A 13268-nucleotide genomic window follows, 5' to 3' on the forward strand; every position below is an offset into this window, starting at 1 on the left:
TGCACAGGTTATGATACATTCTGGGAATGGAATGGATACAGGCCTCTCTCACCAACTCCATGACATGTTTTAATGTAATCTGGCAGCCAATAGTCTCTTTGTTGTCATCAGAAATGAACGAGATTACATGCCCAAGGTACCTTCGTCTTCTCCGCCTTACGGGCCCCGACATACTACCTCAGTCAGACTGAACTGCGCCATTACTCACGCCGCACATAGCGATTAGATCTGCTAGACCTCAAGCACACCAGTTTGAGGGAGGGAAGCTGGAGGAGGGGTTGGGTTTGTTTTTTTCTCCTTTTATTGCATTTCTTTTCTCTCCTTCTTATTTGACATTACTGTATAAATGTGTTGGTCCCAGAACACACAGATACTTTACGGACACCATAGTAGGCTCTACCTGGGAAGACACATATAAATAAATGGGGTCGTATTGTTGAAGCGTTATGCAATTTTCTGGACTTGTATGCCATTATGTTATTGCAGAATGTCTATAAAAATAAAGTTAAACCTAAAAAGTCTTATTTCAGTTACAAATATACTAGTATTAAGGTGACTTATAATACCAAATACAGGAAAGGGAATTAAAGTGTCATAGGTAATTTTTTAGCTGAGTTTAATTAAAAGTGGGTGCTCCACTGTGCGAGTGTGGTGGATCAGAGCACTATTTGTAGCATAAGTCACCCAATTCAAACCTCAGTATGAATATGCAAAAACAAGTTTATAATACAGTGGAAGGTTTAGATATTAAAAAGAAGGGGGAGAACTTCCAACTCCAATAATCGAAGAGTCCTTATCTCATAAGGACAGAACATTTCCAAGAATAAAACCGGTTGCTCAAAACAGAGTTTATCTCACCCATAAAATATGGGCAGGTGATAATAATGAAGGAAAAAAACGGAGGAGAAAATGAAATAGGAGCCTTGTCAAATGCTACAAGAAAGAGATACGCAAATCAGACAATAAACAAAAACAGACCACTAGAAGTAGAAATAGGCCAAATCCTCCAAACACCACAAGAAAAAAAAACCCTCAAGAGAAATGTATTTCAACTGCCAAGCGAAGGGAGGTCACCCCGAAGATCATAATCTTGAAAAACCATCTCATTGTATTCACCTTGAATAACACTCCAATAAAACCGAGGTGATAGTTTAGGTACATTCTGAAAGGAAGCCACAAAATGCAGAATGCACCACTCACAGTAGGAAACACCAGGGTGATCACACACTCGACTCAATGTAGCATTCTGTTAAGTCTACAGCTTCTACGAGAAAGACATTAGCATGCTGAATTCTATGTCACGACTGGAGGCTCTGATTATGCTTTTCTTTCTCCGCTTTAATTAACCTGATACCCAGAATCGAAATTTGCCTAGCATATCAACGGTAAGTTTCAATTCTAATAAGGACACGGAGGCGAGGATTATGCTTTTCTTTCTCCGCTTTAATTAATACACAAAATTTCACCGCAGCCAGAAAAGCAATATAGATGACTTTAACCCAATAACATAGGAAAAAAAGTTAATTTAGGTCCAAGAAAACAAACAAAAGTCTGAACCCAGACTACAGAACCCATAAGTCCATCGGGTATGTTACATAACAAGTCCTTCCACAGTGTCCATGCTGGATAGATAGGTCTTCCATTTTGAGTGTCCCTCCTCTTTCTTCGCTGCTTTGCAGCCAGTTAAGTCGTTTTTTCCTATCTCTTATTTGGATTTGCTTGTATTTTCTTCATTGCGGTTATTTGTGATCCCGGAGCACTGGGTCTGTAACGGACAGTGCCCGTAGAGATTTTATTGTCTAATTACTGTCTTTGACGTTGCAGATTCCTTGCGACTGCGGGAGCATTTGTGCTCCTTACGCCGCCGCCTCCACTTTTCCTGCAGTGCTTCACAAGCCCACTGGGGGGCTCACGCGCCTCGCTGCTCCCGCGGCACGGTTTCCTCAGATGAGTAGCCGCGCTGCGTGGGCTGCACCACCATGACCCTTGTCCCTGCTGCCACACCTGAACGCCCTTCGGGGTCCGTATCTTTCATTAACGCCCAGACGGGGGTCAGTAATGCGGATCGGCCGCGTTTATCGCCTTCAGGCGAGGTTTGCTTTGTTTAGCGCGCTGGGTGGTGGTTTGGGTCCCGTCAGCCTGCTGAGGGCCTGCGCGCACCTGAGGCAAGTGCAGCCTCGACTGCGGTCTTACTCCGCGCGTAAAATTCTTGCAGCCTTTTGGTCTTCCCACATTAGCTTCTGGTTTTACCAGATCTGAGGCTGCCACCTTTAGATATATCGTTAATTCCCCTACTGTTACCTCTAGACCTGACGAGTATTCAGATGTTGGATTCATTTGTTTCTGTTGTTTGCCACCATGGAACAGGGGGATGTTTATGAGGAGGAGGAGGTCCAGGAATACCTCCCATAATGCTGACGATTTTTATGAAGCTGTGGACAGCTCCATTTACAGGTGTGTAAATGAAGTTGTGGGTCCCATGGAGCAGCGCCTTTCGGACCGCATCGTACGTGATTGCGCCAAACTGGCGCAAGCCCACTTAGGGCTCCCGGTCCCTGCTAGTAACCCAACCCCTGGGGAGGGTCCCCACCACCTAAGAAGTGTTGCACGGGTGGTGATCCTGAAGAGGCGCAGGGGGTGGATAAAGATGCTTTAGAGCTAAGGCAGTTGTGTAATGTTATGTTAAACCTTTATTTCTATAGTGCACGGCTACTCCAAAGTAGTGTCCCGGCGCTTTATCGAGGCAGCTCAGTAAAACAAAAGATCATAAAACAGGCAGCAGACAAAAAAAGAAAGAAACATCCTATAGGTTAAAAAGCCAAGTCTTAAGGCTCTTCCTAAACAGAAGGAGAGTTGAGGAGGACCGTAGGTCCAAAGGCAAGGAGTTCCACAACTGAGGGGCCCTCAAACTAAAAGAGCGACCCCCAGTGCGGGCCTTCCTCACTCGGGGAACCACAGCGAGAAACAAAGATTCCGACCGCAGAGATCTAGCCGGGCGGTAGAAAGAAAATCTCCGTTGTAGATACTTTGCTCCGGCGCCAAATAGCGCTTTATGCGCCAAGGTCAGTGCTTTAAACATAATCCGCTTCCGGATGGGCAACCAATGAAGCGATCGCACCAGACCCGAAGCTCTCGCTCGCCTATGGAGACCAAAAATAGCACGGGCCGCGGAGTTCTGCACAACCTGCAGCCGCTGAACCAGATATTCCGGAAGACCTACATAAAGGACATTCGCGTAGTCCAATCTGGAGCCTATTAAGGCTTGCACAGTGATCTTTCTATGCTCTTCTGTAAGCAGAGGCAGGAACTTCCGGAGCATCTTAAGAATGCCGAAGCAGGTACCCACCAGGCCAAGAATATGTGATCTCAGTGACAGATTATTATCAACCTTCACTCCCAGATTTTTTGCCACAGTTGAATCCCATCAAGGGAAAAAGCTCCAGGCAGGGGCAGTATAACCACCGTAAATTACATCAACCTTTACCCCACCAGGGGACAACGATTCTGAGGCCATGGCGGCTTCAAGAACAACACCGGCAGCAGTGGTTCCAATGGTAAGTCCCTTGCCAGCAGCGCAGAGAATCCGAGGGTTTCACATCGAATTCTACAATCTCCCTCATTAAGAAGGCTTTCCATGTCCCATTTTCCACGTCCCATCACCTTCTCTGCTGCAGATGCACAGCTGGTCGACGATGAGGCATCCGAGCTGCTCCGCAAATGGGACATTTGGCACTGAACTCTGCATCCACACGGGTTTCTCAGCAACATATTTTTGGTAGACAAAACCGATCGGGGGGGGGGGTGGGGGGGTTCGGGGGCTTCCGGTAATCAACCTCAAAAATTCAACGGGCGGTTGATTTACAGACATTTCAAAATAGAGGGTATTCATCTCCTCCGGGACGTCCTTCTCCCAGGCGATTGGATGGTCCGGCTGGACCTCAAAGATGCCTACCTAGTGGTTCCCATCCATCCACCGCATCGGAGGTTCCTACAGTTTTGCTGGGAGGATCAGATTTACAAGTTTACCGCCCTTCCGTTCGGGCTTTCATCGTCGACTTGGTGCTTCACAAAGGTACTCCACCCAGCGGAGCCAGGGCATACGTATGATTGTTTACCTGGACGACCTCCTACTTATGGCGCAATGTCTCCGGAAGTTAGCTGTGAAGTTACAGCAGACGGTGTCTCTCTTGTAGGGGTTGGGCTTCGTCATCAATGGAGACAAGTCAGTCCTCACCCCTGCTCAGAGTGTAGTGTTTCTCGGATTTGTCGTGGATTCCCTTAATTCTTCCTTAAGCCTGCCTTCTCAGAAAATGGCCAAGATCCGGCACAAGGTGAGGCAGACCATCTCCAAAACTCATACCTCTCTATGTCAGATTGCCAGGGTGGTGGGCCTTCTCTCCTCGTTCATCCAAGCAATCTTTCCGGGGCCCCTCCACTATCGAGCCCTACAACGCCTGAAGGCACACCATCTCAGGAGAGGCCTGTCATACGATCAGACGGTTCCCCTCTCGATAGAGGTAAATGAGGAATTGTCATGTTGGCTCACCCACATGGAGGCATGGAACGGCCGGGCGATCTTTGGGTCGGTCCCGGACCTAGCCATAGAATCTGACGCCAGCAGGTCGGGGTGGGACGCCCGCTGCGGGGAGTTCTCCACTGGCGGCGCCTGGTCGTTAGACGAACAGGCGTTACACATCAATTGTTTGGAGCTCCTAGCGGGGTCTTTCGCCGTTCGATGCTGGACCTGGGACAGAGTGAGTTAATGTGTCCTGTTAAAGATGGACAACGTCTCCGCGGTCCGGTACGTCAACCACCTAGGAGGTCCTCGTTCCAGAGCTCTGATGAATCTGGCAAAGGAGTTTTGGGACTATTGCCTAGCCCATCACATATCTGTGACAGCAGAATATCTGCCGGGCCAAGCCAACCAAGTGGCAGATTGGCACTCCAGGCATCTGAGGGACTTGAGCCAGTGGAAACTGAACATTCTCGTTTTCAAGTGGTTGGCTGCCCTCTCGGAGCATTTCTCGTGGATCTCTTTGCGTCCCGCATGGATCACCAGCTCCCGCGCTTTTTCAGCTGGAGACCAGATCCCCTCACGGTGGCAACGGATGCGTTCCTGCAGGAGTGGGCCCAGGAGAAGGGTTATGCCTTCCCTCCATTCTCAATGGTGGTGCGGACGGGGACCAGGTCCGCCGCCAGAGGGCGGAAGTGGTAGTGGTGACGCCGTATTGGAAGTCTAAAGTTTGGTTTCTGGTTCTTCTGGAACATTCTTGGGATTCTCCAATCCTACTCCCCCTGTTTCATCATCTCCTTCTGAATCCGGACGAGGAGTTGCCTCACCTAATCATCCAGGGTTCTACCGGCCTCATGGCATGGTGGCTTTCAGGCGACGCTGGTAGCTCCCAGGACTTTCGAGATCGGCTGAAGTCTTCTTATCCAAAGCCTGGGCAGACAGTACCTCAAAGCGTTATCGTTTCGCCTGGACGAAGTGGATGCGTTGGTGTCTTCGATGGAGTTTGGAACCCATGGTCACAGGAGTCGTTCCCATTTTGAATTTTCTAGCAGAGTTGGCAACAGACGGCCTAGCATACCGTTCTATTAACGCTGTGCGTTCTGTGATTTCAGCGGCTCATTACCCGGTGAAGGGAGCTCTGGTTGGGGAACACCCCTTCGTCTGTAGACTCCTGAGAGGTATTCGCCTTTCGTTACCTCCGGAACCACGCTATTCTGACCTGCGGGACGTCAATCTAGTCTTGAATCTCTTCCTCTCTTGGCAGACCAAGAAGTACCTTTCTTTGAAGGAAATCTCAGCCAAATTGGCCATGCTCTTGTGCTTGGTCTCCAGCCGCAGTGTTTCTGATGTTCGCGCACAGGACATCTCGGCGAGCCTTCGCTAGTCGAGACCTAACTAGTGACGTCCTAAAGAATCATAAAACAAATTCACCAAAACCTTCTATATTTTCAGAGAAATGCTAATGGAGGCAATCTCCTATTGCAAGCAAAAATAGGCCCTCATGCAAAATTGTGTGAGAGAGGAGAACATCTGAAGTTTATCCAAAAATAAACCCCCTAAGCATTCCTGATTCTATCAGGGGTGGGAATGGAATCCATTAAGATCATGGAGAACACAATGCAGGTGAATAACAAACGGTCAGTGCAGTGTCTCTCAAGGATCCTGAATCTAAACACCCCTGAATAGAGATTGCTTACGTGTGTATTAGCTCTATCACGTCTTCCCACGAGGCTAGTCATTTGTGTAAAGCAGGAACTTGCTGCTGACCAAATAAGAAAATGCAAACTGCAAAGGTTCTATCGCCACATATCCTAGGAAATGCTGGCAAATTGGTTGTTACATAGAAATTTAAGTTTAACCTTCTCATATTTGGACCAACCATGCAGTTCGCCACAAGGTAACCATTTCCCTTGTTCCAGACAATATGGGATCTAAAAAGGGGCGACACAACCCTTACCAGATATGACCAACAATCCTGCATCTGGCATAAAACTAAAGATATGCATGAAAAAGAGACTTCTTCTGCCCTCTTCAAAAGATCTGAAGATCCAGCGATAAGCCATGGAACAAAGAATTATACAACATGTAACACCATTCTAAAACGTGAGCACAGTAAGAGGCTAGTTTAGTCTCAAACTAAAAGTCTAATCAAACTTCTCTATGTCGAAGGCTTGTATAATACTCTCTTAAATGCCTCATCAATTAAGTTGAAGCCATACATAAAAGGCAGATCATCCAAACTCTCGATTCACTGTAAAAGGAAATGGCGAAAAGCAACAACCATGCTGCCAATAGTCCTTAGTGACATGAGAAAGTATCAACAAATGTTCCCTTAAGGAAAAGATCAAAAACACCTTTCTCCCGCCAATTGTGGTATGCATAAAATTGTTGGCAATGGGAAAAGACAACCCACAACCTCCTGAACAAACTACCTATCCAAGTCAGTACCATCAATACACCTGTAATAAACGGGGAGCCTGTACAATATAGAATTATGTAATAATGTGCTTCAACATGGTGTTATTAAGTTCTACATGCACAAAACCTTAACCTGCTTGAGAGTCCAGAGAAATACAAGAAGCCAATTTATCAAGGTGGCAGCAAGTTCAAACCCCCTCCCCCCCCCCCCCCCCCCCGCAACATACAGGCCGAAAGTCTGCTACTTTAATGCCTTCATGGCAATCCGAGTCAAATCGCAGGTATAAACTTGGCTCCCTATGCTCAAAGATCAGCATCTTCTGTTCTGCCTAGAAGACATATTGTGGCAAGTGTGAGAAGTTGGCCTGGTATATGCTGTCCACTAGTTATAGTGGGCACCTTGCACCAGTCCAAACAACCCTTATTGATGATTAGGTTTAAGACAACCTTTATTGAAAGCTATCCTAGTGGTAGCTATGGAGAGCAGCCTTCAGGCTAAGTCTTGAAGGAGTGTAAAGCAGCTTGGTTTACCAGATTATAACCTCTTGAATAACTAAATGAAAGGAGAACCACACAAGGTATATATATAACATATATGTATTTATATGTAAACACTCTCTACTAACCACTTTATGAGATTAGAGATTAAGGCACACAATAATACAGTTCTAAAACGACAGTAAATAGCACACTATACAATGGGCCCCAGGGGGAGACCAAACCATATATTTAAAAAGTGGTATAAGAACCACGACTTGACTAGACACAGTGCCTAGAGCACGTAGAATCGCTGGGACCCTAGGGAACCACCCAAGGTAGTGACACAGGGGACCCACGGGGGGTCGCATGCAGTGTGAGAACACAGCTGCGAGCTCTGTACAATCCTATGGGAAAGTCGCGGTTGGAATTTTAGAGTTTAAGGACACTTAGCAGAGGACTTGGAGCAAACCCTTTTAGACTTAGAAGGTTCTAAGGCCAGCACCCACGTGAGCACTGGAGTACTCGTATTACCTAACCAAGGGAAGCCGGGTGCATAGGTGTCAAATTGTGTCGGGAATCTTCGATGTCGTCAATGGAGAGTTGCTGCAAAGTTTTGCTACCGAGGAAAGGAAAAGTGTCCGGTGTGATCCAAGCCTGGATCGTAAATGTGAAGAACCTGAAAGCAGAGGGGACAGAGTCTGGGTCACTTGCCAGTGACCAGGGGCACGATAGACGAATGCCCACCGATGTTGGGTGTTTCAGGTGCGATGAGGTGAAGCTTGACTCCACTGCCACGGAGACCAGGAAGCATCGATGACGACCACAGTCTACAGGCGAGCTGTCCCATGAAGGATGTCGAATGCTGGGGGGTCGGTGTCCGGATTGGAGACCAACAAACCTTGGCAACAGAAACCCACGCGGTGAGAGTAAAACGGCTTCGGTGTGGACCAGCAAGGTCCTGTGGACTCCCCAAGCGATAGAGAGTCAGGGCACGTCTGGAGCAACCAGGTAAGCCAGTTGAAAGTTAAAGTACCCTTCTTAGGGACCCACAAGTCGACGGACAAGGGATCGCGAAGGGACCTAGAGAGGAAACACTAGATTCCAGCTCACGGGTCACTTGAGGAGTGTAAGCCAGCAACCTTTGGTGGAATCACTGCTCGGGGTCCGGACTACAAGTAGTCCAGAGCACAGCCTCAGGGATCGTCAAGAAGCATATGCTGCTGCTAATGTGCACGGTGTCCAGGGGTTCAGGTTGCACGGTCCCCACGAAGGCTTTGGATCTCAGATTTGCTGAGAGCACAGATCGGCCTCGGGGAAGCTTGGAAACCTACCTCCTGTGTTGCAAAGCCTTCGGAGTCCCTCAGGAGCTGCGTAGATGCAAACCGGACAGATGCGTCTTTGGTGCCTGCCTTGCAGGGGAGTAACTCCTTTACTCCAAGGGAGTTTCTTCGGTCATCCAAGGTCGTGTAGATAGTAGAAGTTCTGGGATTCTGTAGCAGAGTTTCGTCCAGGTAAATCTAAAGTCCTGTAGTCAGGGGTTCCTACTTTATACCCAAGGAAGGGGTGGGACAAACTCTGGGGACCCACCTATGGGAGGGTCAGGACAGAGGGGTGACTACACCCATGTCCTTTGTCCAGTTTCGCGCCAGAGCAGGGGCTAAGTGCCCCAGTAACCGGTTTGAGATGGACTATGCACAGGGACATCAAATGTGCCCCCAGTGCAGACATCAAAGCACACTTGGAGTGCACCCACCCAGCCCCAATACACTAAAGCCTGTCTGGGAGGTGGTTACACCTCCCTGTGACAGGAATCCTATTGTCCAGGCTTCCCCTGCCGGAGTTTCATCCAGCAGCAGGACGGTAGACTCGTGTCTGTGGCTGACAGCATCCATTTTGTGATGCCAGGGTCTGTGAAGCTGGTACCGGGTGTACCGGTGAAGTCATGGTTCTCCCTCTAGTAGGGTGGAATCATACCTCCCACACCAGTTACTGATGTGGAGGTATGATTCCATGGTGTTTGACACCAAACACGACATGTTTCCATGCAGCCATTCCAAAGTTAGCATTTACCGCGAGGTTATAATGCACTTAAGAGTATGTGGTTTGTCTGTATCACAAACAACCCCGGAATAAAGGTTCCGAAGGCTGCAGAGGGGCTTAGCTCATGCATGGTCACCCTCTCACATAAAACCCAGCACCCTGACTTCAGGATTGAATAGGCCTGCCATAGGGGTGACTGATAGGTTTATATGTACAGTGGTATGGATAGATATAGGGAACCTATATCTGAGTAAGGGGTGCATTCACCACCTTACACAGGCTGCTGTAGCAGACCTGTTGTGTCATTTTAAATGGCTTCCCAGGGGTGGCACAATATATGCTGCAGCCCCTGGTAGGCCTCTGGGGTACCTATGCCCTGGGTACATAGTATACCATATACTAGGGACTTATAAGGGTACCCCAGAATCCAATCTGTGGTGTACCTAAAGTGCATGCATCAATTTAGAGAGGAAGCAGCTAGGCTGGGTGTTTGAATAGCAGGGTCCCAGCCAGACTAAAGTCGAAAAACAGTGAAACATCAGCAAAAAGTGGGGGTAACCATAAGAAGCAGATCCTACTCTCCTACAGCAAGTATTGTTTATACCTTACTTTTCCGCACAAGATGACTATGATAACTTTAATCACCACCAGAGAAAAACGAGAAGCTATTTTAAAAAGTTATGTTCACCATACTACATATTGCTGGGTTGTCCTTGCTATAGTTTGAACACTTCAGTCAGAAGTCACACATGGATGCTCGTATGAACCATTAGCATGCATGCTAGACTAGGTTGTCAGCTATATATTTGAGATATATATATATATATATATATATATATATATATATTACCTACTGGCAGTCGCCAGTAGGTAGTTATAGTTAGGACCCCTTTTCCATAGGAAAACCTCAACATTCTATTTTGAATAACTTTGGCGCCGGTCGATGAATCCTCGCGAATTTCTCAAAATAGGTGGGGCGCTATGCTCCGCTCCTACCCTGAAAGTCTCGGGGGGATTCGTCAAGCGGGGGCTGAGATAAAAGGGGGGTCCCAAAACGCGTTTTTCCCATGCATTTTTCCATAGGACCTTTAGACACAGCTACAGCCCGAACGGCTGAACACAATTACTAGAAATTTGGCAGAGAGGTAGTCCCTAGGTCAAGGAAGTGCCTTTTGTAGGTTTGGTGTAAATCTGTTCAGTAGATTCTGAGAAAATAGCCTTTAAATCAATATATATATCTGAGCCCGCTTACGGTACGCTTACCGTACGCTTACCGTAAGCGTACGGTGGCGTGCGCGAGCGCGATTCTGATTGGCTCTTAGATCTTAGTAAACATTCGAATCGGCCGAAACCAGGAAGCGGCGGCCGCCATTTTGTCTCTCGCACTGAGTGTTGTTTATCAAACAAGATGGCCAAAAACATATTACGGGGCTGTTTTGACAACTCCCTCCCACATAGTCATGTTGAGGGAGTCCCCAAACATCCCCCAAGAGCAAAAACGGTTTTATTTTTTTTTCGGCAATTTCGCCGAGTACGCTTACCGTAAGCGTACGGTAAAAAATAAAAAATAAAAAAAACACTATCCACACTTACCCCACCCCCTGTGCTTTTGGTGGCCGTAGGCCACCAAATGTACAGGGCTTATTAATAGGTAAAAAAAACTAAATTTTGGCAACATGAAATTATAAAATCGAAATAAAAAAAACACTATCCACATTGACCCCACCCCCTGTGCTTTTGGTGGCCGAAGGCCACCAAATGTACAGGGCTTATTAAAGTTGATAAAAACCGTGCACGGAACGAACTGCGTTAAGTGGGCGCGCACGCCTCGAATGGCGTAAAGTAACTTAGCATTTAAAAAAACGTACAAATTCACTGAAAAAACCATAGGTTTCACACACGTTATAGTTAGGAATTAGCATTTAAAAAACCTTGCAAATTCACTGAAAAAACCATAGGTTTCACACATGTTATAGTTAGCGGAAATTTTACTGATAAAAAACCAGTGAAATTGCCCCGTTATAGTTAGTGCTGGCAACTATAACTCACGCGACCGCAATCTTCTGCTGATGACATATGTGTCTTTATGAAAAAAAAATATTTGTAATATATGTATAGCTAAAAATGTATGGAAGAAGACATGGGCAAATAAGTGTCTAAATACAGTATTAGCATCAGCAGAGGATTGCGGTCGCGTGAGTTATAGTTGCCAGCACTAACTATAACGGGGCAATTTCACTGGTTTTTTATCAGTAAAATTTCCGCTAACTATAACATGTGTGAAACCTATGGTTTTTTCAGTGAATATATATATATATATATATATATATTTTTTTTTACTACCATGAAATGGACTAGAATCTCAAGCCAATACATGATCAATACCAGTCTTCCTCTTCCCGCACATAGACCAGCAGACCCTGAACGATGCAAAACCAAGCAGACTAAAAGACCCAAGCACCTGACCATGTTTTAAAGCAAACACAAATGCACTGAGCGGATCCACCAGTCAGCTGAGCTAACAGACCGTGCACAGAGTGGACCTTAAATCACAATCTACAGACCCAAGTTCGGAGATTTCAACACCAGACATGACTCTCCCGGTGCCATAAAATCATGGTGTTTACTTCATTAAAGAGACAGTAGGACATGAAATTTTGATCTTCCGACCTGGAGACTCAGATTTACAGCTAAAAGCAATGTACTCGAAGGGTGAAAAATGGGCCGGTGGGAGGATAGAACAAAGCCGGGGGAAAAGTTTGTGAGTGAAAGATTTTAACCTTTTTCACTCTGAACAAGGATGCTGACCACAGGAAGCACTCTGCTTCTAGGACCCTGCACTAGACAGTCATTTGAACTACCCGAGGCTCAGCCTGCTCTTCTTTCAATATAGTGCACACCGTGTGCACATCTTCCCAGTCCTAAAGCTTCCCTTTTGATCTGCAGGACTCACCTGGAGGAACTGGACGCCATGAGGTTGCAGCTCCAGCACTTGACTGAGGAGGATGTCGTGGTGCTGCAGCATCACCCACTGCGGGTCAGGGGGCAGCTTCCGGTAGTGCACTCTGGTATCGGAGGAGACAGCGCCCAGGGGGAAGCAGAGGCGGATGCCGCAAGGCAGGCAGATACGGCAACCCTGGCAAGTCACAGTGAAACTGTGGGAGGATAAACAAACAGATCACATGCAGTCACACTTTAGGTCTCGCACTGGCTTCTGCTAACTCTTTCCTCTCAAGCAAGGAGCTTTCACCCCCTTTCCATAACATATATTGATGCTATAAAAAGGAGCGAAGCCTGGATATGCTTCTGCAGTTGCCTCTGAATCTTCAAGTCACGTCAATAACACAACATAGTAACATGACCTAGAGTCTGAAGACACAGAGTCATAAGAGAAGGCAGGGAATATAAGAATTCAATAATGCAAGACAAGCCCTGACCAATCCACTGCATAAGGCGGAAGCAGAACTGGGGTGCCAGCACCAGGAGGGACGTCATTCGTCACTGCCCCTAACATGCAGCACTCTCAACAACCTGTAAGAGACGGATTTCTAACCGCATAGTAGGTTGATGGAACTAAAAGGAGGAGGTTCACCACCTACAATTAAATACATGCTTTTGCAAACATCAGGCCAGCACCATGTGACTTACTTGTCAAGTTGTGTTCCCTGCCGAAGGCATAATTTCAAGCAAACAGGGATGTTATGCCTGCTGTGTAACGCCACTTTACCTCTACCTTCTAAAACGTGTACTTTTCTTTACTTCTTTCAGTGTGGACAGGAGGGAGAGGTGCATATCATGAGACCACCTTTGTTTCAAC

The 13268-nt window shown here is 46.9% G+C and overlaps 1 protein-coding gene across 4 annotated transcripts in view; it reads right to left on the reverse strand.

Annotated features, from left to right (window-relative positions):
- The window catches only part of PIDD1 (p53-induced death domain protein 1), a 332716-nt gene that overhangs the window by 100359 nt on the left and 219089 nt on the right, over positions 1-13268 (reverse strand). For all 4 annotated transcript variants that reach the window (XM_085644874.1, XM_085644875.1, XM_085644876.1 and 1 more), the window contains one exon: positions 12405-12606. In XM_085644874.1, the coding sequence (XP_085501000.1) occupies positions 12405-12606 (202 nt within the window). The remainder of the gene's footprint in view (positions 1-12404; positions 12607-13268) is intronic.

The sequence above is a fragment of the Triturus cristatus genome, chromosome 3_1, assembly GCF_964204655.1.
Source record: "Triturus cristatus chromosome 3_1, aTriCri1.1, whole genome shotgun sequence".
NCBI lineage: Eukaryota > Metazoa > Chordata > Amphibia > Caudata > Salamandridae > Triturus > Triturus cristatus.